The following is a 27,651-nucleotide window of genomic DNA, read 5'->3' on the forward strand; positions in this document are numbered from 1 at the left end:
ACACAGTTTATCCTGGATACAGATAAGCTTACAGTTTGATGGGCATCCGAATGCCCGTTCGTTTCTTTTGTCCGCTGTTGATTCTATAGAACGGTGTATCGTCCCTGAATGCATCATTTAAAACGACGAACAAAGCAAGAATATATACGCTCGAGAAAACTTCCATGCATTTGCGGCGGTAGATCTAATTAATGGCGCGGTGGTGAACATCAGGAGGATCCCGTGGGGAAAATGGCGGTCGGGACGGGTTGTTCTTTTACGGTTGAGAAATGGGGAAATTAGTTTACATTTAGTTTCGGTGGGTGAATTTTTTTAATTTTGATATTTGTGGTGTTTGTGTTTTGGTTGTTTGTGGAAATTTAGGGATTTGGGTTTTTCGTGGGGTGGAAATTTAGGAATATGGGTATTTAGGGATTTGGAGATTTGGGGATTTAGGGTTCTAAAAATTTGGGGATTTGGAGATTTAGAAAATTGGAAATTTGGGAATTTGGAGATTTAGGGTTTTAGAAATTTGGGAACTTGGACATTAAAGGTTTTAGAAATTTGTGGATTTGGAGATTTTGAGATTTGAAAATTTGGGGATTTGGAGATTTAGGATTTTAGAAATTTGGGGATTTAGAGATTTGGAGATTTGGAAATTTGGGGATTTGGAGATTTAAGGTTTTAGAAATTTGGGGATTTAGAGATTTGGAGATTTGGAGATTTGGGGATTTGAAGATTTAGGGTTTTAGAAATTTGGGGATTTAGAGATTTGGAGATTTGGAAATTTGGGGATTTGGAGATTTAGGATTTTAGAAATATGGGGTTTTGGAGATTTAGGGTTTTAGAGTTTTAGAAATTTTGGAATTTGGGGATTTGGGAAATTGGAGATTTGGACATTTGGAGATTTAGTGAGGATTTGGTGACTTAGCATTTTAGAAATTTAAGAGTTCAGGTACTTGAGTATTAAAAAATATAAAGAACTGCAAATTTTTAACTTTTCAAATTTCAATATTTAAAAATTTTCAATTTTTACAATCACTAATCTGGAAATTAAAAAATTTGAGAATTAGAAAAATTGAAAACTGGAATACCAGTTCGTCAACCAGAAAACTAAAGTCTTAAAAAATGTAAGAAATTAGAATTTGCATATCACCAAAATGAAAATTGTAATATCGAAATGTAACGACTGATTAATTTAGTAATACACAAATATCGCAAACTAGCGAGAGAGAATATTAAGTTTATTAGTCGAAACAGCGTAATCGAGGCACATTTCATGGTTTTAACCGTGCCAGCAAATTGAAAGTAAGGTGCTTTGAAAATTCAATAAACAATCGTTCCATTAACCGAGTACGTGGTTTATTAATGTTCGACGTCGATGGTACCTGGCACGTTTGTTATCGAATCAGTGTTCTGATTAATTCACCCCCTGAATTATCGACATTTTCCGAAAATATCGCCTATTGCTTTGTTCGGTAACCATCATTTTTTATGTCGTTCGTGAAAATTGATTATGGATGTAGGAATGTATTAAATCCTTACTTTTCATGATGTTATTTTGTAGTTTATGTACTCTTGATTCTTTTATATGATTTGCAATAATTAGTGGTGTACTATGTTACAATTTTATATTTTTAATATGTAATGAACTTGTTGCAAGATTATTTCACATTGCATTTTATATTATTTTATAAGTAGACTTATAACTGGTCACTTGTTAAGCTCAAATCCTACCGTCAATTAAACCAGTAAACGTAGTCGAAATTATACCGTGTTTGGTCTCATTTTAATCGGAAAAATGTCAAGAATTCATTGGTAAAAGTTTGATAACGAAAAAGTGAAAAATAAAAAAGTTTTATATTTGCATTGGTATAGTCTCACGGATATACTGGAACCGCGGATCAAGTTACATTTCTCGGCGCGCGAGCTCTATGATGTCGCGAGGGGGTCCCCCCCACTGATCATTTTTTCGCGCGTATCTCGTGGACCGCAGATCGCGAACTGGGCATCGCGACCGCTAGGTGGCCAGCCACGAATTGTTTTTCTCACATTTAAAATGGGCCCCCGCGACTATAATAAAGGACCGCGAGAAAGAGACGACGGCATGTTTCCGATTCACGTATATGGTCTTTACCTATACGTTGAAAGCGGAAGCATGCTCACATTTTTATGTTAGGGGATAGCAAGTTGGTTTCATACCCGCGCCCCTAAGGGAATCTCTAATAGATGATTCCATTTATGGAAAGCATTCTGCTGCTGACCACCGATGATATCCTCTGCCCTGCTTAACACGCTCACCATGGTGACATCCCGATGGAAGCTTCCACCCAAGACACAATCCCCTGGTTGACCAGACCCAATAGGTACATAAACCCCTGAGTGCCCCACACTGACTGTCCCAGACCCTGGAGTGCCCTGACCCCTGAACACACCCCATACCCCAAAAATGCCACACACTACTAGGTATCAAGACCTAGTGGAGTGCCCCATACCCCCAAAATGCCACACACCACTAGTTGTCCAAGAGCTAGTGGAGTGCCCCATACCCCCAAAACACCACACACTAATTATCCAAAATTCAGTGGAGTTTCCCGGGACTCCTGAATGCCCCACATCCCTAAATGCCCCACACCACAAATTGACAAATATTATTACATGTATTAAATACTATTGTACACGTATACTATAAATTGCAGATGTTTTGTATCCTGTGAATATAGAAATGTTTAACAATTATTTAAAAACACGTTGAATCTATATTAATATTATTACAAAAGAAAAACATAACGTGAAAAAAACCAAGTCCAGCGGGCTTGACAACATAAGACAACAGTCATAAGGTTACTAATACAGACATAAAAATATAAACATCCTGCAACACTCAGTATATCTAAAAGAATGAGCTTCAAATTGATCGCATGATAAATGTATCGCAATATACCCATACAAGACGTTATCAATTCGTCCGGGACTTCCAAAGCTGAAAACCGAGCCATTTGACACAAAAGCTCGATAGATAATGGACGATGAAGATTCGCGCTGTGAATCACGTTACGGTGCAGACACAACGTGTGTGTAGATATGAACGGACCTTCAGGCGTGTACCAACCAGAAACAGAACTATAACAGTTGAATTCGAATCACGTTCAAGGGCTCGTTTGTTTCGAAACACCCACGCGAATGTTGACGCATCTGGTCGAACGCAGCTGCAGTCGAGACCGAAGAATGCCACAGCATCGCCGAGTGTTTCAAACTCGGATATCGATCGACTCTCGTCATCGATACAATGCGACCGTGGCTTCGTTCTTAATCGACTTTCAGCGTTATAGTATGACTCTAAGTAATTGCAGACGCGTTTCGGTTTCTCGGTGCATCGGTGGATAAATTCGGAGACGTTTAGCTTGAAATTATTTTGGATTTTTTGAAATTTGGAATTTTTAATTCTTTGAATTTTTTCCGTTTTGCAATTTCCCATTTCTACAATTTCCAATTTTACATTTCTCCAATTTCCCACTCTCTAATTTCCCGTTTTGCAATTTTCCATTTTTCAAATTTCCCAATTCTCTAATGTCCCATTTCTCCAATTTCTCATTTCTTTAATTTCCCATTTCTCCAATTTCCCACTTTCTAATTTCCCGTTTTGCAATTTTCCATTTTTCAAATTTCCCAACTCTCTAATGTCCCATTTCCCCAATTTCTCATTTCTCCAATTTCCCATTTCTCCAATTTCCCACTTCCTAATTTCCCGTTTTGCAATTTTTCGTTTTGCAATTTTCCGTTTTTCAAATTTCCCAATTCTCTAATGTCCCATTTCCCCAATTTCTCATTTCTCCAATTTCCCATTTCTCCAATGTCCTACTTCTCCAATTTTCCATTTCTCCAATTTCCCATTTCTCAAATTTTCCGTTTTGCAAAATTCCAATATTCCAAAATTGCAAATTTCCACAATTAACTTACTGAAAACGTAGTTGGTAGTTAACCACATAATCAGCTGATAATGTAACTTTCAGCTGACTAACCAGCTAAAAATATAATTTTCAAATTAACCTCTTTACTTATCATTTTGTCAAGTGCTCCACAGAGCGATTCAACTATCGTTACAACATTAAAACAGACAAAGAATGTTCAAATCTTAGAAATATTTTCTATGTACGACAATCATTAGTAAACAGGTTGAAATTAAAATTGAACTCGTGATTCAATATTAGCTACATTTGTCATAGTTCGATAGTTACATATATGTGTGTGTGACATGGGACACGGTGTTGCAAAGCAAATGGATAAAACTTAATTATTTAGTTGGTTTAATTTCTTAATAATCTCAGACAGAGATACTCGAGTCGCGAGTGCATTTGGCAGTGACTCGAATTTAACCTCGACGAGGATGAGTCCAGCTTTGATGGCTCTCCAGTGTCTGATTGACGCGTAGACACGTAATAACGCGAACAACCCTTCCTACATTCGACCGCAAACAATTCCGTTCTATACACGTATCGAATGCCTTGTTTCTCGAGTAATGCACGGGATTCGCGATTATCCCTTTGTTTCCAAATTTTGTTTAAGTTCAAGTTCTAATTTAAACATTTTCAAACTTGATTTCTTGATTTTAGGATTCTCAAATTTTTGGATTTTGATCTAAGATTTTCGAGGTTCTAAATTTAAAAATATCCAAATACTCAAATTTTGTGAATTACACAAATTTTACAAAGTTTTACAAATTTCACAAATTTCACAAATTATGTAAATTTCACAAATTTCACAAATTCTGCAAATTTTAAAAATTTCACAAATTCTGCAAATTTTAAAAATTTCACAAATTCTGCAAATTTTAAAAATTTCACAAATTCTGCAAATTTTAAAAATTTCACAAATTCTGCAAATTTTAAAAATTTCACAAATTATGCAAATTATACAAATTACCCAAATTTCTTAAATTATCAAAATTACCAAAATCCCCAAAATTCCTAAGTCACTATAACCCAAGTTATATCCCTATATGTTCCTATATAACCAACTAACTACACTGAAAGCAATAGATTTCCCATCGAATTCAAACGGACCCAAAAAACGAAAGTACACTAAAAGTCTTTTATCTCCCCGATTCAAAAACCACGATCCATTTAAAAATTCAACGATGCCACGAATTTTCCCTTGAAAAGGTATCGATTTCGAACGTTTCACCGATAAAAAAAATATTGCAAGACGGAAGAACGTATTTGACTATAGTCGTACACATGAAGTTTCGTATTTCCGTGTCGTAGATTTCAAAAGAAACTTGTTATATCCCGCAAGAACCAATTTTTCCTTTCTTCGATCACCAATTTTCTCGGACAAACGTGTTGCCACTCTCACAGAGCAGGAAAAAGAACAACCAAGAGTATCTTTTCTTCGTACCTTTTTCCGTATAAACTATCGAACAGGAGTTCACCATTCGAGTTTCTCCGATAACAAGCAACACTAATTTCGAACATCGATAATACAGCGCTGTTGTAGTATTCTATGGATGTCTTAGAACAATGTCCTAACATTAATATATTTAATATATTATAAATATATTCCTAAATATTTCTCTTTTATACATATTTTTATGCAAATTATACATATATTTGTTTGCAGGAATTGAATTGAAGAGATGCTTGTTTTAGAAACTAGAAAAAGTATTTGAGCATTTTAGGGACAGTAGAAGTATTTGGGTAGAGGAACGTTTGAGGGAATTTGTAATGATGGTTCTGCTATTTATACGCTTGTGGTAGATTTAGTTAGATCTGTAGATTTGGAAGTATGATGACATGTAGAATAAGAAATTAGAAGATGGGAAATTGGAAAATGTAATGTTGGGAAAATGGGAAATTAGAGAATGGGAAATTGGAGAAATGGAAAATTGGAGAAATGGGACATTAGAGAATTGGGAAATTGCAAAACGGGAAATTACAGAGTGGGAAATTGGAGAAATGGGACATTAGAGAATTGGGAAATTTGAAAACTGGAAAATTGCAAAACGGGAAATTACAGAGTGGGAAATTAAAGAAATGGAAAATGTAAAGTTGGAAAAATCGTAAATCGTGGTATTTGAAAATTGGAAAATATGAAAATTTGGGGATTTGAAAAATGAAAAATTGCAAAGTGGAACATCTAGAAACGATAAAATTAGAATATTTGAAAATGATTAATTAGGAAAATAAAATTAAAAATCCAAAAAGCTATAAAGTCACAAATTCCAAATCGATTATCTAAAACCCCAAAAACTGCTACCTACACCTGAACTAAAAATTCCGAAAATAAAAAGCGAAGAGAACATGAAAATATAAAAATCGAAATTGAATAGGGTCGAATTTAATTTAGTGGAAAGCAAAGCGGCAGACAAAGAAATGTTTCGTTTGGAATCGGCTCGTTATCGGTTGCGTTGTTCCTCTCCGAGCACGCGCTATCGATTGTCAAAGCGTTAAGATACAAGAACAACGTAGGGGAGTTTAGCGAGCGAATCGCGATGCCGGGAATGGAATGCCGGCAGCGGAATTTCATCGATCGTTGTCGGCTTTTGTGCACGAATTGGGGCTGAATGTCGGGCAAAAACGCACTCCGGATGAAAGTAATGGGCTGGAAGGTTGCTCGAACACCGTCCAAGATATTTTCCAACGTTTCTCTCGCTTAGGCGATCAACTCCGATGCTCCGCAAATTCGATAATATACCTATCGTACGCGATGCATTAACTCACTGAACGATTGTTCGTTGCGACTATAGCGATACGTGGATAACACGTTTATTTACAGTGAAATGCACGTTTTGTACATAAAATAATTTCTGAGTTAACAAATTTTTAGGGGTAGTTTTCAATTTTGGAAAATTTTCTATTTTCAAATTTCTGTATTTTGAAATTATTAATTTTCCAAATTTTTGAATTCTCAAATTCCAATGTTTTGAAATCTTTCAATTTTCAAAATTCCTCCAAAATTCAAAAAATCGAAATTTCAAAAATTTTCAAAATTCCAATTTTGCAAAAATTCCAAATTTCCAAAATTCTAGTTTTGCAAAAATTTCAAATTTGCAAAATCCCAATTTTGCAGAAATTCGTATTTTCAAAATTTCCAATTTTCAGATTCCAAATTTCCAAAATTCCAAATTTCCATAATTCCAAATTTCCGAAATTCCAAATTTCCAAAGTTCCAAATTTCCAAAATTCCAAATTTCCAAAATTCCATATTTCTAAAATTCCAAATTTCCAAAATTCCAAATTTCCAAAATTCCAAATTTCCAAAATTCCAAATTTCCAAAATTCCAAATTTCCAAAATTCCAAATTTCCAAAATTCCAAAATTCCAAAATTCCAAATTTCCAAAATTTCAAAATTCCAAATTTCCAAAATTCCAAAGTTCCAAATTTCCAAAGTTCCAAAATTCCAAATTTCCATATTTCCAAAATTCCAAATTTCCAAAATTTCCAAAATTCCAATTTTCCAAAAATTCCAAATTTCCAAATTTCCAAAATTTCCAAAATTCCAAATTTCCATATTTCCAAAATTCCAAATTTCCAAATTTCCAAAATTTCCAAAATTTCCAAAATTCCAATTTTCCAAAAATTCCAAATTTCCGAAATTCTAATTTTCCAAAAATTCCAAATTTCCAAAATTCCAATTCTCCAAAAATTCCAAATTTCCGAAATTTCAACTTTGCAGAAATTCCAAATTTCCATAATTCCAATTTCCCAAAAATTCCAAATTTCCAAAATTCCAAATTTCCAAAATTCCAAATTTCCAACATTCCAAATGTCCAAAATTCCAAATTTCCAAAATTCCAAATTTCCAAAATTCCAAATTTCCAAAATTCCAAATTTCCAAAATTCCAATTTTCCAAAAATTCCAAATTTCCAAAATTCCAATTCTCCAAAAATTCCAAATTTCCGAAATTTCAACTTTGCAGAAATTCCAAATTTCCATAATTCCAATTTCCCAAAAATTCCAAATTTCCAAAATTTCAATTTCCCAAAATTCCACAATTCCAATATTTTGAAATTTTTTAAATCAGTAACACTCAATTTTCCCTAGGATTCCCTGTAGATTCCCTAGGCTCTCATAAGACTCTAATAATTCTCTATAAATTCCCCAGGATCTCTTAAGGCCCTAATAATTCTCTATAAATTCCCAAGGATCGGCAAAAATCTCCTGCAACTCTATAAATTCCCTAAGGCTGCCTTATTCACCCATGACTTTTCTAGTATCCTACTACTGCCCAAAATTTTGTTCGATATTTCACTAAAATTTCCTAGCATTTCCGATTTAAAGTGTAAAAAGAACTGTTCCATAAGTGAAGTACATATAACGCCAATCCTCTAGTAGCTACCAGAGCAATTCGTTCAGTGTTCCCATAATTTACAAGAATGTTAATGCAGCTATGTTGCATTAACAGCCGGCTTAATTGCAGCGTGTAATCAAAGCACCCAGCTGAGAATTAACCAAGCGTGGTTTTAGGAGGATTTCTCTTGAAGATTCATTGCCGTCTCGGTTCCTCCGAGAGCAATTTTGGTCGTCGTCGGGTCAGAACGGCCCGAGCTACCGTTGGAATTGTCATAATTGGCAATCCTGGCCAATTAGCCGGTTACCTTGTCCCGAGTTTGACGGAAAGAGAGCAATTTTCGATGGCATCAGCTGCTACGAGAAACGTTATGAAGAATCCTCTAAATCGACTCGATCGTACAAATGAAACACTTGTTGAGTTTTTAACGGCAGGGCTTTTCTTCTAACGAGAAATTGTCTGCTACTGACGAGTACGTTGATCAAGATTGGGGAAATGTCAAATTAATTCTTATTATATCTTTGCGAAATTGTGAAAAGTCTGATTTGTTTGATATTATTTTGTGTTTATCGATTTTTCATTCGTAATGAATTACAATGTATGAAGTGAGGTATAGTTTATAGCAAGATGTGAATTGAAATATCATTTTTAATATAGAATTATTTGAATTGAAATGTCATTTATAATATTAGTGATATGAGCTGAAATATCATTTATGACATGCGTCATATCAGTTGAAATATCTTTTACAATATGAGTGATATGAATTGAAATATCATTTTTAATATAGAATTATTTGAATTGAAGTGTCATTTATAATATTAGTGATATGAGCTGAAATATCATTTATAACAGGAATTATATCAGTTGAAATATCATTTACTATATGAGTAATATGAATTGAAATATCATTTTTAATATAGAATTATTTGAATTGATGTGTCATTTATAATATTAGTGATATGAGCTGAAATATCATTTATGACATGAGTTATATCAGTTGAAATATCATTTACAATATGAGTGATATGAATTGAAATATCATTTTTAATATAGAATTATTTGAATTGAAGTGTCATTTATAATATTAGTGATATGAGCTGAAATATCATTTATAGCACGAGTCATATCAGTTGAAATATCTTTTACAATATGAGTGATATGAATTGAAATATCATTTTTAATATAGAATTATTTGAATTGAAGTGTCATTTATAATATTAGTAATGTGAGCTGAAATATCATTTATAACAGGAATTATATCAGTTGAAATATCTTTTACAATATGAGTGATACGAATTGAAATATCATTTTTAATATAGAATTATTTGAATTGAAGTGTCATTTATAATATTAGTGATATGAGCTGAAATATCATTTATAACATGAGTCATATCAGTTGAAATATCTTTTACAATATGAGTGATATGAATTGAAATATCATTTTTAATATAGAATTATTTGAATTGAAGTGTCATTTATAATGTTAGTGATACGAGCTGAAATATCATTTATAATATGAATCATATGAATTGAAGTATCATTTATAACATGAGTGATATGAACTGTAATGTCACTCATAATATGAATTATCTAGATTGAAATAGAATTTATATGAACATTTATCAATGTACTACATGTAACCAAAAATTTAAACAAATAAGATACAGTTTGAGATATTCGTGAAAATTGCAACAAAATCAACGATACAAAGTAACGACAAAAAATATATAACTTCAACTTTAAATTTCAGTATAGTACATTTTAAAAGCCACATACATAAAATATGTAACATTTTCATCCCCTAAGAAAGTACATTTTAGATCGATCACATCACTAAACCTCGACTGATTTCATTAATTTCTGAACAAATTAACCACTTCATTATTACAAATGAATTAGTTTAATTATTACAAATGAATTAGTTTAATTATGTCAAACGAATTATTTTAATTATTGCAAACGAATAATAACTTCATGACTCATAAACGCAGAACCGCGTTACAAAACGTGGAAGAGAATCGAGAAGATGATGACACAATTAGTTGACGGTAACTTCTGTGAAAACGAAGTTAACGAAGCCAAAGGAAATTAAATTTCAGCTACATCCCTTGACGCCCTAGGGACACCCTGTTGCATCCGGAGAATTCTATTTTTCACGCTGCTTTTAAACTTCCAGAATTTCGACACATTTATTAAGCGTCAGAGTTTCGGTAACTCTCATATATTAGTCTTCGTTACGAACTTGATATCCTCATTTTTGATGACGTGTTGAAATTAAGGCTGAGGTAAATGAGGGTTGATGGCGAATTAAGGGATGAGTTGGGTCCCTGCAGACTCTAAATTTTTGCATTTTTGAGTTATTAATTTAGTGGAGAAACATGCTGACACTGAACTTTTTAATTTAGAAATTTCAAAGTTTTAATCTGTGGAAGTTCACAGATTTTAAAGTTTATTGTCAAGTCTAAAATTTTATCGGTCGTCAAATTTTTTAATTTTTTAGCTTGAAATTTGTCAAATGGATAAATGAAGATATTTAGAAATTTGAAAGTACTTAACTCCCATATTTTTACACTTTAAAATAAATTCTTAAATTGTATGTATATAATTTACAAATTTAAAGCTCCTCCAACTTGAACCCTTCAACATATTTAAAAATATAATAATAATAAAATAAAGTAATAATTATATATAATAGTAATATTATATCAAATATAATATAATAGAAGTATAATAATAAAAATATTTCTTTAAAAATATAATAATAGTAATATTTAAGAATGTTTAAAAATAATCCACCATTTTAATTCATAAGCAAATTATATTCACAAAAAAATGCAAAAACTAAAAATTTCGAGATACTCCCAAAAAAATTAGCATTGCTCCGCACTTATCGACCTACAGCCTCAATTAAGCACAAAAAAGGGGTGGTTCGATGAAACGTCCAAAAATCGTGCAAGAACGACAAAGGAGATCGCGAAATGGTTTTTCCACCAATTCTCAGCTCTTTTCGGCCGATTTTGTGATCCACGTGAGTTGATATCACGCTCGGAGAGTATTTTCGCGCACCAAGGGTTAATTAACGTCACGTCGAACATAGGTAGAAGCCCCTGATTCCCATCCCCTTCCGTTTCTCCTTCCAACCACTAGCGAAATCCCGGGAAACCGTTATTTATGGCTGCTTTCTTCGATTTGTTTCGACCGGTGTTTGCGGAACACTCTTCTTGCCCCTGGACCTTATTTCTGTTTTTTACTCACCCTCTTCGCTTGTCTCGTTTCACAGCTACCATTTTACCGATCTCTTCCTACGTTCTTTATTAACAGGACGTTTCGCCTGTTTCATCTTTGCTTTTTAACGTTTTTGTGTGTGGGAGGTTGATGTTGGTTGGGAGGGAATATTAAGTTGTGAATGAATATTAGATGATAATAAATGAACGAGTAGTAATGAAATTATAAATGAATACTAATTTATGAACGAGCATTAAGGATCAAATAAACGTTTATTAAATTATGAATAAATAGAAACTCAATTATAAATGAACGTGTAATAACAAAATTATGAATTGACGAATAATGACAAAAATCAGGAATGAATATTAATTTATGAACGAGTACTAAAATATAAATAAATTTTATTAAATTATGAATAAATAGTACCTCAATTATGAATGAACGTGTAATAACAAAATTATGAATGAACGAATATTGATAAAATAAGGAATGAATATTAATTTATGAACGAGTACTAAGATACAAATAAACATTTATTAAATTATAAATAAGTAGAAACTTCATTATGACTGAACGAATACTAACAAAATTATGAATGAACAAATAATGACAAAATTAGGAATGAATTCTTATTTATGAATGAGTACTAAGATACAAATAAACATTTATTAAATTTTAAATAAGTAGAAACTTCATTATGACTGAATGAATACTAACAAAATTATGAATGAACGAATAATGACACTATAAGGAATAAATATTAATTTATGAACGAGTACTAAGATACAAATAAACATTTATTAAATTTTAAATGAGTAGAAACTTCATTATGACTGAACGAATACTAACAAAATTATGAATGAACGAATATTGACAAAATAAGGAATGAATATTAATTTATGAACGAGTACTAAGATACAAATAAACATTTATTAAATTTTAAATGAGTAGAAACTTCATTATGACTGAACGAATACTAACAAAATTATAAATGAACAAATAATGACAAAATTAGGAATGAATATTAATTTATGAACGAGTACTAAGATACAAATAAACGTTTATTAAATTATAAATAAATAGAAACTTCATTACGACTGAACGAATACTAACAAAATTATGAATGAACAAATAATGACAAAATTAGGAATGAATTCTTATTTATGAACAAGTACTAAGATACAAATAAACGTTTATTAAATAATGAATAAATGGTAACTCAATTATGAGTGAACGAGTATTAACTATACAGGGTATCTCATAACTAGTTTTATTCATTGAAATGGGTGATAGCTGACGTAATTCTGAATAAGTTTTCCCTTTGCAGAAATGGGGTATGAAGCTTCGTTTTTGAATTATTAAGGAATAACGTGGACCAATCAGAACGCAAGGACTACGATGCGCAGACGCAGGAACGACACCTTCGAGTATAATGGCTGAGTGGGCGTAATTCTCGCGCTCTGATTGGTCCGCCTCAGCTACCTCCCATTCAGCCATCATTCCAGGGACCTACACTAGTTTTGAGACACCCTGTATTTTGAATGAACGTATATTAACAAAATGATGAATAAATGAAGTTAAATATATGAATGTATAATCTATCTAGCTAAACTCTGAATGTATTAATGTTATCCTATAAATAAATGAATACTAACTAAATCATAGATGAGTATTAAATTACAAGTGAATATTAACTAAATTATGAATAAACGAATACTAACAAAATTAAGAATAAATCAATATTAGTTAAATTATGAATGAACTAATTCCAATAATATAATACTAATATTATACTATCAAGCATCCATATTTTTAATTCCCATGAAAATAACATCCCCCACATATAAGAAAGCATATTACGTTTCTTAAAATTCTTTAAAATTTTTAAAATTCGTCTGCAAAACGACAGGATTAAAAACGAAAAATAAAAGGGTACAATATTTTCTACCAATCACCGTTCCACTTTAAACCGACGATTTTATTCGAATTCGAAGAGCAACCTATCATAAACACGAAGAAACGAGAGCAGGGGATGACGACTTCAAAGGCTGCTCATTGTCGGTACTAGCGGAGACGATGAAAAAAAGAGAGGAGAGAAAAGAAACAAAGAAATGGACGGTAGTTTCCTTTTGAATACAGCATTCAGCTCCCCTTGTCGCTTTGTGAACGACGAATACGCGGATGGAAAAAGGCACTCACCCCTAGAGAAATATGTCTCTTCGGGGTTAGCTGCGTATCGAGATTCATCAGCGGCTCTATCGTACAGATATTTCGTTGTTTCGCGATTTTTCACGGTAACCAAACGCGTCTTCATCATCGAAATTGCGGACGGAGATCAAGCGATTTGTGCAACGAGCGTGGTCGCGAAATAACCGATCAAAATGGGGGTGTCTTACTTACGGGTCGTTGCACGCCAAATCGATCACTTTTGAACGTCACCATTTTGCTGTAATCAAAATATTTTGTAGTCCATGTGAAATTAGGGGGGTTTAAGTCATCATTTTGACGGCTTCGAATTTTTTAAGAAATAACAAGTTTCCAAAGTTTGCAATTTTTGCCTATGTTTGCGAAAATAGGTTTCACTTACGAATTTTTTTCTCAGAAACTACTCAACCGATTTGACTAAATTCTTCTTTGTTTTGTTCATGAAGGATTGGGCTATTTTAAAATATTTTTTTTCATTCCGTCAATTTGTTATAAAATTTCGAAAAATTTAAACAAAGTCTGACCCATACTGGTGCACTTATGTTATTACATATGTAATTGTATGAATTTTTGATGAAATTCTATTAAATTTTTTATGAAAATTTTTTATTTCTTACGACATATGTATTGGTAGTTATTCTATTCATTCAAGATCTCATTAATATTCGTTCATAATTTTTTTAACTTTCACTTTTAACTAACAAAAGTACTTAATTAATTAAGAAATAATTGTTATCTCACTTACTAAAAAAACACATTTAATACTCAACTTAAAAAAGTACAATTGAGAGTTAATTGTATTCTCAACAAATAGAAGTACAATCAACAATTTAATTATCCGTTCTAAATTAGAAGTACAATTAAAGAGTTAATTCTCAACCAATGAAAGTACAATTAATTACGATTTAATTAAATTCCGAACCTTGAAATAAAAGTACGATTAATTAAAAGTTAATCTACGTAAAGTGTAGAGCACAAAATAATAAACGAAAAGAAATAATGAAAATTATGAAAAATATGAAAGAGCGTGTAAAGCGATAAGGAAAGTACAATATCAGTTGTTAACTGGCGAACCGGTACATTTCACCACTGATTAAAAATCCACTTTGATCCGTATTCCGTAGAAAAACGAAATAATGAAACTTGCGAGCAATCGATACGGACGTCCGAATCTGATCATCTGAGAGGCTGAATATTTTTACAATGAAAGCTTTTGACCCACATTGCATCTAACATACGTTAAATTTTTAATATTTATACTAAAAATTTGGAAATTTGACAATTTGTATAGACATGAAATTGAAGTGTTGAAAATTAAAAAATTTACAATTTTGTGATTTTTAGTAACTTGAAAATTTGCGAATTTCTAGAGACATAAAATTGAAGTGCAGACAATTCGAAAATTTCCAATTTTGTGATTTTAGAAACTTGACAATTTGAGAATTTGTAGAGACATCAAGCTGAAGTGCAAAAGACTCGGAAACTTCCAATTTTGTGATTTTAGAAACTTGACAACTTGAGAATTTGTGAAGACATCAAGCTGAGGTGCAAAAAACTCGAAAATTTGCAATTTTGTGATTTTAGAAACTTGACAATTTGAGAAATTGTGGAGACATCAAGCTGAAGTGCAAAAGACTCGAAAATTTCCAACTTTGTGATTTTAGAAACTTGACAATTTGAGAATTTGTAAAAACATCAAGCTGAGGTGCAAAAAACTCGAAAATGTCCAATTTTGTGATTTTAGAAACTTGACAATTTGAGAATTTGTAAAAACATCAAGCTGAGGTGCAAAAAACTCGAAAATGTCCAATTTTGTGATTTTAGAAACTTGACAATTTGAGAATTTGTAAAAACATCAAGCTGAGGTGCAAAAAACTCGAAAATTTGCAATTTTGTAATTTTAGAAACTTGACAATTTGAGAATTCGTAGAAATATCAAGCTAAAATGCAAAAGACTCGAAAATTTCCAACTTTGTGATTTTAGAAACTTGACAATTTGAGAATTTACAGAGACATCAAGCTGAAGTGCAAAAAGCTCGAAAATTTCCAATTTTGTGATTTTAGAAACTTGACAATTTGAGAATTTGTATAAACACTAAATTGCAGGGCAGAAAATTTGCCAATCTCCAATTTTCTAATTTTGTAAAATTTGCAAATCTCCAATCTTGTGACTTCAGAAACTTGAAACTCCCAAACCTCGCAATTCTAAAAATTCCTAAATTTCCAAATTAATAATTTCAGAAACTAAAAAACTTACCAACCTAACTGACTACCCTTCAAAAATTGAAAACATATTCAAAACTCATTAATAAAATTCACTACCCTGCCATATTTTACACCGTGCACTACTTTTGAAACCACCTGTACATCAGATTACTAATCACGCTTGCACGATTAGCGTAATCGATTCAGGTGGAAGCATGACATCGAGGTTTCGGTGTTACCCGAATGCCTTCATTTTAGGCCTATCCCTTAATTTCAAGGAATTAAGTAATCCGCACCGGAAACGAGCGGTTGCCCCTTTTGATAACCAAGAATTAAGCTTCCATTCGGTCGATCTATGCTTATTCGCTCGTATTTACACGCTCGTAATGCTACGCAAGAGGGTAATGACGTGAATGTCCTTACCAATAAAATTGTGTGCAAAGCACTTTGTTCTGTAAACAAAAAAATCGACTGCGATTATTGTTGTTACACTTCCGTAACTTCGTTTCTTCGTATAACATGAATAGGACATTCATGTGTACTGACATTATAACTTGCTCTTTCTTGAGGCACTTTTATTTTTTGTTTGTTCTGTTTGACATTTGGGCAATTTGGGCAATTTGGGGAATTTAGAGGATTCATGAGATTTAGGAGAATTTTACGAATTTTGAAATTTGGAGGATTTTTGAAATTTTGGGGATTTGGAAATTTTTGGATTTGAGGATTTGGGGATTTGGAAATTTGGAGGATTTTGGAACTGAAGATTTGGGGACTTGGGGAATTGGGGATTTGGAGATTTGGGGATCTGGAAATTTGGGGAATTACAGAACTCAAAATTTGGGAATTTGGGAATTTGGGAATTTAGAGACTTGGAGATTTGGGGATTTGGGAATTTGGAAATTTAAGAGTTTGGAAATTTGAGAGTTTGGAAATCTGAGAGTTTGGAAACTTGAGAAATTTGGAAATTTGAGAATTTGGAAACTTGAGAGTTTGGAAATTTGAGAGTTTGGAAATTTGAGAGTTTGGATATTTGAGAGTTTGGAAATCTGAGAGTTTGGAAATCTGAGAGTTTGGAAACTTGAGAAATTTGGAAATTTGAGAATTTGGAAACTTGAGAGTTTGGAAATTTGAGAGTTTGGAAATCTGAGAGTTTGGAAACTTGAGAAATTTGGAAATTTGAGAGTTTGGAAATCTGAAAGTTTGGAAATTTGAGAATTTGGAAATCTGAGAATTTGGAAACTTGAGAAATTTTGAAATGTGAGAATTTGGAAACTTGAGAATTTGAAAATTTTGAAATTTTGTAACTTGAGAACTTGAAAATTTAAGAATTTCGAAACTTTAGAATTTGAAAACTCTTGTATCCGAAAATTTAATAATTAAAAAACGTACAATTTTCAGTATTAAAAAATTTTTCAAAAGCCTTGAATGTTGTCAAAACCTGTAATTATTAAAAGACTAAAACCTTCAGTTGGAAACATTATAAATCGATAAAACTAAGTATCCGGAAATTAGTATTCCTTGGAAGCAGGAAAATTCAGGTAATTTCGGAAGCTGTTAACTAATGGAAGTGCATGTTGCGCCGGTGTATGCCAATATCGGATCAGAGGGATTAAAGATTAACACAGCGTAAGTTGATCGTTTGTACGATACTCCGGGGTTAACGAGTATCTTGAGAGCTTTGAGCGATATTCTCTATTGTATATGTTGGAAAATAACGTATTCATAACCAAACCCTTGTGAACAGTATGATGTGATTAAATTATTACGTTCCTCTTCCGAGATTCGACTTCAAAGGAACACAAATTCGCTATTCAGGGATGCGATTATCGTATTACCGTATTTGATTGATTGAACAGTACGCACAGCTTGATTTGCGAACATCACCTCCGCAAAATTTCCTTGTTAGAGACAAACATGTCTAGATATCCGTGAAAATATCAACTTTGCTCGGTGAAAGCTTCAATTGATATTAAATACAGATTTGTTATTGAAAAATTTCTTTAAAAACACGTCGTTCTTTTAATTACAATTTTAAACATTTTTCTCTGAAGAAGATGCACAAAGATGCACTTTGAGAGTATGTTGTTTAAAAAAAAATTAGTTTAAAGAAAAAGATCAGATCAGTTTAAAAAAAGAATGATTAAAAAACAACTTTTGAGACAAAATTTTGAAAACAGGAAATATAGCAAATATCGTAAAGTGGCAATTAAATATTTCTCAAAGATAAACTAATCATTTGAAAATAGAAGAATGAAGTGGGAGATCTTCAGCAAAAAATTCGTAAAATTGAGAAGAAATTATACTTTAATTAAATTTATCTTTGAGAGGAGATCATTTAGTTAGAAATGGAAAAATTAAGTAACAGCTTCTGAACAAAATCTATAAAATAGCAGAAAAATTAAATTCGAATTAAATATATCTTCTGACGTAGGTAGTTCATTTAAAAATTGAAAAATAGCTTCTGAAAAAAATTGTAAAATAGAAGAAAAATTGAATTTAAATTAAATATTTCTTCTACAGTAGATAACTTGTCCAAAAATAGAAAAATTAAATAACAGTTTCTGAAAACAAAAACTTGTAAAATATAAACAAAAAATTGAATCTAAATTAAATATGTCTCCTGAAGTGAATAATTCAGTAAAAAAAAAAAATATTCCTAACCTAGAAATTGAATAAAATATATTTTTATTGAAACTTGATACCAAAAAGAAAATTGAATCTTGATTAAATACATCGCGTGACAGTAAATAGTGGAATCGTATAACAGTTTAAGCAGACACGTGTTAAGTAAAGCACCCGAACAACGTTTAAATGTTATTCTTAAATTTACTGGAAGCCAGGAGTTTCCTCTACGACACAATTAAATGTAGAACTTTCGCAGGGTACTTTTAACGTGACCTTTGACAGAGAACGTCGACAAAGGAATATTTTACGATAATGGTATCTTTATCAAAAACCGTGCTGTAATAATATCGTCGTTACAACGGTATCGCAATAAAAAAGCTGTCGGTACTTATATTTTCGCGAGCAACTTTCAACCCCCTGTATTTAATTACAGTGTTCTCAATTTTGTAGAATTTACATTATACCGTAAATACGATGTTCTTTACAGCGACCTTGTCTACTGTATTTAATATTAATTACCGTTTTGGAAATTAATAATGTTTGACGAAGGTTTATATTAGCTTAAGGTTGTTTCATGGTTGAGTATTTATCGGTCTTCTGTTGAATTGATGTACGAGGTTGGAAAAATTCGTTCTGGGAAGTTTATGGGCAGTGGAAGTTTATGCTGATTATAAGATGGTTAAATTGTTATAGAGGTTTAAAAAAATTGGAGAAGTTTATGAAAGAGTTCGCATGTAATTATTTGAACGATTCGAGAATTCATAATATCAAGATTATTTGAATGATTCGAGAATTTATAATTTCAAAATTATTTGAGCGATTCGAGAATTCATAATATCAAGATTATTTGAATGATTCGAGAATTTATAATTTCAAAATTATTTGAATGATTCGAGAATTCATAACATCAAGACTATTCGAATAATTCAAGAATTCATGACATCAAGATTATTTGAATAATTCTGAGAATTTATAATATCAATTTTATTCGAATAATTCGAGAATTCATTTATCAGAATTATTCAAATAATTCAAGAATTTGTGTATTAAAATTATTTGAACAGTTTTGCAATTCATACATCAAAATTATTTGAATAATTCGAATATTCATATGCGCAAATTATTTAACTATTAATCAGTCGATTTAAAATTTAAAATTCAAATATGTTCAAATTATACTAAACTAAAATAATTTCCATCCAAAATTATTCAAAATACTCGAACACTTCCAATACCAAAAAATTCACCCCTAATTTCTTTTCCATCTCGTATTTACTCATCAACCCAGTTTATTTTCAATTTGCAAATACACATGTATTCTTGTCGAACCAGAAATTTGAATGAACTCGTTAAAGTCAGAAATATTGACTCTCTCCCTGAAAATTATAGGCTTCTAAGTTTTGCGTAAACGTTTTCTTATCGACCAGCACGCAGTCTGTTATTTTCCCCCTCGTTTCTTCTTATTTCACCCCCAGCGAAGATATTTCTCGGTTCGCGGTTAAAGAAAAGCCCTCTTTCACCCGTCGCCACTTCCTCCCTTCGTTTCACTTCTTTGAATCTCTTCCGCTGCAATTTTTTGCACTCTCCTTTGTTTCTTTCCCGATTCGTACATTTCTTCTTGCTAATCGTTTATCTTCTTCCTTGGAATTTTCTACCTTGTCGCCTTTCTCCAATATTTCTTGACTTTTCACCCCCTGCATTTTTCCTCTTATTATCTTATTTTTTTTTTACTTCTCGTGTTTCAGTCTTTGTGTTATATTCTACTAATTATTCAAACGTTCATTGATCTTTTTTCTTTTTAATTTTCTACCCCCTTTTGTTCCTTTATATTAACCCCTTCATATTATATTCAATTTTAATATTGTATTAGATTCAAATTTAATTGTTATTTAGTTATTTTAATGTTTCGTTCGACTTTCAAGTATTTAAAATATACGAACACTAGATTTTCTACCCCTTTTGTTCCTGCACATCAACCCCTTAAATTCAAATGCTACATGAAATCCAAATTTAATTATCATTTTGTTATTTCAATATTCTGTTCGACTTTCAAGTATTCAAAATACCTGAACACTAAATTTTCTAACCCTTTTGTTCTTGCATATCAACCCCTTAAATTCAAATGCTACATGAAATCCAAATTTAATTATTATTTAGTTACTTCAATATTCTGTTCGACTTTCAAGTATTCAAAATACCTGAACACTAAGTTTTCTACCCCTTTTGTTCTTGCATATCAACCCCTTAAATTCGAACTCTACAATAAATCCAAATTTAATTATTATTTTGCTATTTTCATGTCCAGTTTGATTTTCAAATATTTAAAATACCGGAACACAAGAATATCGTTCATTATTGACAATATTCCAAAACAAAATCCTGTCCATAATTTATAATTTCAAATCTCGTTTATAGTTTCACTTTGTCCTTTCACCGTACATATTGCATCGAATAACTTTTTCTACGTTCAATTTTCCCCCTTTGTTTTTCGACTCCACCGGTAGGCACGAAAGTTGAAGCAGCAACTGGCTGAAAAATCAATTTTAATGCTGGGTTACGTTGCTTTTGTTGTTTATTCATGCTGTCAGACCGTTAATCGTTCCATTCACGCGTTGTTACCACGGTGATTAATTTTTATCGGTCGGCAGGGTCGTGTAACGAATTCTCGTCGCGCAAACGCGATCGACACTCTACACTTTTGTTCACTTTGTTTTCTATTGTCTACTATTATTATTTTCATTTTTCATCGCCTCCAAAATTGCTATTCACCGTCAAAATTTTTATTAGCGCTCGAAATTCCGATAGTTGAATAATTCAGATTCAAGCGTTTGTAAAATTCAAGTGTTCGAATAATTTCTATTTATATATTTCAGTGATTTATATTCGATATTGACCTCTTTTCGTATTTCTACATTTTTACATTTTTTTATTTTCAAAGGTTCAACGTTTATATTTTCAAATTTATATACTTTGCGAAATAGGTAATTCTTAAATTCTTAGATTTCTGAATATCCATGTTCTTAAATTTCACCACTACTAAATTCACAGATTCAGAAGTCTCGTAGATCGCTAATTCCCTAGGTCACTAAATCCCTAGATCCTAAAATTCTTGCTCTTCAAGTTTCCTAGAGCAAGAGAAAAATCCCTAGATCCCATAATTCTTACATCCCAAATTTTCAGGATTCAGAAATCGCTAGATAATTCCCTAGATCGCAAAAAGTTTACATCCCTAATTCTCTTGATACCATAATTCGTGCACCCAAAAATCCCTAGATTTCAAAATACTTGTATTCCAAATTTCCTAGATCTAGAATTCCTTAGATTCCAAAATTCGTACACACCTAATTCCCTAGATCCAAAAATCTCTAGATCTCACAATTCTTGCATCCCTAATTTCCTAGATCCAGAATTCCCTAGATTCCAAAATTCTTACACCCCAGAATTCCCTAGATTCCAAAATTCTTGCACCCTAAAAATCCCTAGATCCCGAAATTCTTGCACCCCAAAAGTCGCTAGATCCCAAAATTCTTGCACCCCAAAAATCTCCAGATCCCCAAATTCTTACTCCCTCTAATTTCTTAAATACAAAAATCTCTTGATCCCAATGTAAGAGTACTAACTTTGTCCTCCTCTTACCCAGAACCGTTCCAGAGTGAATATCAATATTTGTTTACAACAAGTCAATTATCTCTTAATGCTTATAAGATGAATTTGTCTGTTAATAACCCGCGATCGACTTGACGATTCTCCTTAAGACTTGAACACCGTTTATCAAGAACGATTCACGAGCGACTTGCAACGATTCTACGATCCAAAGTAAAAGCTTAATCCGTCGACGAGGTTGAGAGGGTTCTTGACGAGCAACGTATCGCCTCCTCGATTCATCGAACGAGAACGATCGGTTTTGTAGAGAAGGTGATCGACGAGAGCTTCGATCCGAAGACTTTACGTTCACGAATTTCCTGGAGAACTCTCGAGTTATCGCTAAGGAAGCTCTCGCTCATTCTGTCGCTTGTTTCTTTTAATTTCACCTGAAATAATTTCCACTTCGACGACTTCTCGATTGCTTCTCAAAGCCACTCCGAGACACGATCCGCTCCAGTTCGTTCCTCGAATTTAACCATCTCGATCTGTTGGGTAAAGCTTTCTACTTTCTTTATTATTACGTTTTATTGACGAGTTTTTCGCAAGATGTGTTTTGCAGCAAAGGATTCTTTAAATACACGCCTCGTTTGAAACGCTGGATTCATATATTTTATTTTAGTTACTGGTATAATAGGAACGGTTTATAGACTGCCTGTCTTTCTAAAAACGAGACCTTTTTACAATATCAAGCACTTCGGACATTTAAACGCGGTTTAAAAATGAAATGGAAATCCACTGGTTTAGTGGATGAGCGATGACTATTGCAAAATTATTTGAAACGCTTATGATTGATCGTGAGCAGTAAAATGCACTTTTCGTATCTTATAATTTCATCCCTTGTGTGGTTAAGGTTCACTGGAATAGCACTCCAGTAATTATCTCATATGCAAGTGCTTCGATCGCAATGAGAAGTCAAATGCACTTCGTGTTGTATCTCGTGACTTTAACCCTTATCTGATATGGGTGAGTGCAGGAAAGTAACACTCGAATAATTATTTCATCGTATGCTGACATTTTTCGATTGATCGTAATGTGGAGTAAAATGCACTTTTTACGTCGAATCTCGTAGCTTCAACCCTTATCTGATTAGGGTGAGTTTAGGGAAATAGCACTCGAACAATTATTTCTTTGTACGTAAGAAATTTTCGATTGATCGCAATGAGGAGTAAAATGCATTTTCTTTGTCGAATTTTGTGACGGTTTCAACCCTTATCTGATTAGGGTGAGTTTAGCGAAATAGCACTTGAGTAATTATTTCTTTGTACGTAAGAAATTTTTCGATTGATCGTAATGAGGAGTAAAATGCATTTTCTTTGTCAAATTTTGTGATGGTTTCAACCCTTATCTGATTAGGGTGAGTTTAACGAAATAGCACTCAAATAATTATTTATTTGTACGCAAGAAATTTTTCGATTTGATCGTAATGAGGAGTAAAATGCATTTTCTTTGTCAAATTTTGTGATAGTTTCAACCCTTATCTGATTAGGGTGAGTTTAGCGAAATAGCACTGGAATAATTATTTCTTTGTATGCAAGAAATTTTTCGATTGATTATAATGAGGAGTAAAATGCATTTTCTTTGTCGAATTTTGTGACGGTTTCAACCCTTATCTGATTAGGGTGAGTTTAGCGAAATAGCACTGGAATAATTATTTCTTTGTATGCAAGAAATTTTTCGATTGATCGTAACGAGGAGTAAAATGCATTTTTTGAATCTCGTTAAAATTTCAACCCTTATCTAATCAGGGTGAGTGTAGTAAAATAACACTCGAATAATTATTTCGTTAAACAGAAGAAACACATCAATTGTAACAGAGAATAAAATGTACTTTTCGTATCTTATCTCGTAACTATTTCAACCCTTATCTAATTAGGGTGTTCAGTAAAATACCACTCGAATAATTATTTCATTAAACACAAGAATTGATGGTAATAGGGAATACAATGCACTTTTCGTATCTTATCGTAATTATTTCAACCCTTATTTAGTTCTGTGGAATTACATCCTCATAATTATTTCATTAAACACAAGAAATGTTTCGATTGTAATAGGAAATAAAATGCATTCGTATCTTATCTCTTAACTGTTTCATCCCTTATTTAGGGTGTTCTCTGAAATTACTTCTTTGTAATTATTTCATTAAACACAGAAAATGCTTCAATCGTAATTAGAAATAAACTTTTACATTTTTCGTATCTTGCAAGGAATTTAACCCTTATCTGATATCTAACCTTATCTCATCCATTAAAATCTTCTCATCTCATCTGATCAGTGTAACGCCAGAATTTATTTAATTATATCTAGTAAATAATTATTCAATATAATTCAATTGAGAATTTTTTAAAACATTAAATCATTCTTCAAAATCAGACATATAGTGATTGTCTACATCATATAAATATCGTGATCATAAAAATTGTGTAATAAATTCCGATAAGGGTTAAAAAGAGGATGGGAGTTGGTAAAAATAAAAGACCCAATGGTATCATTATTTATTTAAACAAGTCAACGAAGCATTCACTACGCGATACGCACATTGCAAACTTTTCGGATACACAAAAATTTTTTTAACAAATTTATTGCTTCGAAATCAGTATCGTATTTTTTTTTTATCTAACGTAGAGTTGATGGATCTACAAGATGGTTAAATATTGCGTAAAACGAAGCTGTATTTCTCGGCATTCATATTTTGTTTTATAGAACGATAAATACATTTCGAAGGAAAAGAACTTTCGGATTTTTTCCCTAACACCTAATCAAATCACGCAATTCTTAAACTAAAAGTCGCTCGCGTTGCTTCGAGCTAGGCTCGCGAAAGTTTGCCTAAGCTTCTATTGGAAGATGAAACGTTTATCGTCTAGAAGCACCATTCGTTAAATGTTCATAATTTACAGTTCTTTTGGTAAAATTCATCACTGCTGTCTGGGTGTACGGTTCACTCTCGATATATTGCCGATTCGGAGATACATACTAAGCGAAAGTATTGCAGTTTTCAAATTTTTGGATTTTGAGTTTCTTTTTCTGAGGTTTTCAGTTTTCAGGTTTTCTGAATTTCAAGTTTTGGGGTCCGCTATTTCTCAATTTTCAGAATTTCCGATTTTCCTAATTTTCAATTTTTAGATTTTCTAATTTTTAGATTTTCCTACTCTTCGATTTTCGTAATTTTCAATTTTTAGATTTTTCTAATTTTTCTAATTTTCAATTTTCAGAATTTCCTATTTTTCGATTTTCCTAATTTTCAATTTGCTTACTTTTCAATTTTCAGATTTTCCCATTTTGGAATTTTCCAAATTTTCAATTTTCAATATTTAGATTTTCCAATTTTTCTAATTTACAATTTTCAGATTTTCCTCTATTTAGATTGTCAAATTTTCAAATTTTTAAAGTAACAAGACTTAAAATTTTTTAACATAAAATTGTCAAATTTTCCATTTTTTCAGTTTACAATTTTTAATTGACTATTAATCTCATAGCACATCCTTAGTAAAATATCGATTTTCTAAGTACATTACCATGTTAAATTTCTCGTCTATTCTCTCAATGGCAATATAACGAGAGTCTATTGTTTCTATAATCTTTTCAACAGTCTTCTCTAATTTATTCAACTTCTTAAAATTGATTTTCTTATCCAAAGTCTTCACCTGTTGAAATCAACCTTCTTCAAGGTTCATCCATTAAAATCTTCTCATCCATAGTCTTCAACCTATTAAAATGTGTCTATGCGCATTCCTCAAGATCCATCTATTAAAATCAGTCTTCTCCACATTCTTCAAGGTCCACCATTAAAACGAACCTTTTCATCCATCTTCTCCAAATTCTTCTAAAAGCAATCTCATCCATATTTTTCAAATTCTTCTGCAAGCAATTTCATCCAAATTTTTCAAGGACGTGTTAAAATTCTTCCATAATCTTCAAGAATCTTAAAATGACTGCCATCCAAATTCTTGAACGTTGAAATCAATCTCACGCATATTCAAATAGGACTCTCAAATTGACCCCACATTAAAATCATTCCACTCATATTCTTCAAGATTAAAACAAATCTTTCGCATACTCTTCAAGAACCCTTTTAATGACTATCATTCTTGAATATCCATTAAAATCTCATCCAAATTCTTCAAGACACTCTATTAAAATCTTCCCACGCATACTCTTCAAAAGCTCTCATGAAATTCTCATCCAAATTCTTGAACGTAAATCTTGAACGTAATTGAACGTCCCTCGCCTTTTCAAGTCCTATCACCTTCTCCAAACATTTCAAAATGATTCTCTCGAACACAATACTCGAATACACATCAAGTCTTCCACACCGAATGTTCGAAAACTTTCACCCCGGTTCAAACCTCGAAGGTCAAATTTAAACCCTGGTGACAGCGATCCCCGGCCTCCCGGGGTCGAAGGCCTACCTTGACGGCCTCCACGCTTGGTTCCTGTATCTGCAGAGCAGCACCTTCTTGAACGCCTGTCGGAACACCTTGTTGAAGATCGTGTAGAATATTGGGTTCACCATGCTACTCGCGTAGCCCAGCCAAGTGGCCAAATCGAAGATCTTCCGATCGATTTGCTTCTCACAGTCGGGACACACCGCTGGAACTAAATTTAAGACGAAGAACGGTGCCCACAGAATTACGAACGTGAAGAACACCACTCCGAGGACTTTCGTCGCTTTTTGTTCCAGTCGGATAATCCTTCCGTGACGGGAACTGTTGCGGGAGATCACGCTGCTGGTTCGCGAGTGATGGCTACGAACTTGACCTGAGTGTCTGTGCAAACAGGGCGACGAAGAGTTGCTGCTTTGTTTCGAGCTGCTGCTGGCGGCTCCGTTGTGGGCGCGCATTGTGGCGGCGCGTCTGATGGGAGCTCTTGTGGATAGTAGAGACGTTCTTGTGTTCCCTGGGGAAATAAAATAATTATATTTAGTTTTAACGATTGTTAATGGAGGTTGAAATTATTGTGAAGATTGAACAAGTTGTGGAGATTGAAATGGTTATGGTAGGGCACGTTGGGGGGCGAAGATGTCGGATTTCAATTTGGATTTCAGATAGCAGTTTTAGATTTTAACCCACTGGGTTATGGGGTACTCGTATAAGGACATGCTAGATAAATGCTCGGTGTATCTGAATTCGGTCAATTTTAGTGTGAACGTCCTCATATCGTCACATCTACGGATTCTATTTAGTAGGATCAGAAGGAAGCGATAATTTAATTGAAGTGATGAAGGTTGCAAAATGGCGACCTATGTTATATACGAAACGTTGCTAACTTACTGATTAGATATCTAAATCTCTAATTCTCTAAATCTCTAATTCTCTAAATCTCTAATTCTCTAAATCTCTAATTCTCTAAAACTCTAATTCTCTAAATCTCTAATTCTCTAATTCTCTAAATCTCTAATTCTCTAAATCTCTAATTCTCTAAATCTCTAATTCTCTAAATCTCTAATTCTCTAAATCTCTAATTCTCTAAATCT

General features: G+C 32.5%; 2 protein-coding genes across 2 annotated transcripts in view; one reads left to right on the forward strand and one right to left on the reverse strand.

The window, feature by feature from the left end:
* Positions 1–27,651, forward strand: part of Rpn2 (Regulatory particle non-ATPase 2) — a 99,947-nt gene that overhangs the window by 41,359 nt on the left and 30,937 nt on the right. The window lies entirely within an intron of this gene.
* Positions 24,524–27,651, reverse strand: part of 5-HT2B (5-hydroxytryptamine receptor 2B) — a 100,166-nt gene continuing 97,038 nt past the window's right edge. Inside the window, exon 7 of the mRNA XM_076528871.1 lies at positions 24,524–27,074. Coding sequence (XP_076384986.1) covers positions 26,584–27,074 — 491 coding nt within the window. The 3' untranslated portion in view covers positions 24,524–26,583. The remainder of the gene's footprint in view (positions 27,075–27,651) is intronic.

The sequence above is a fragment of the Megachile rotundata genome, chromosome 2 (genome assembly GCF_050947335.1).
Source record: "Megachile rotundata isolate GNS110a chromosome 2, iyMegRotu1, whole genome shotgun sequence".
In the NCBI taxonomy this organism is placed as follows: domain Eukaryota; kingdom Metazoa; phylum Arthropoda; class Insecta; order Hymenoptera; family Megachilidae; genus Megachile; species Megachile rotundata.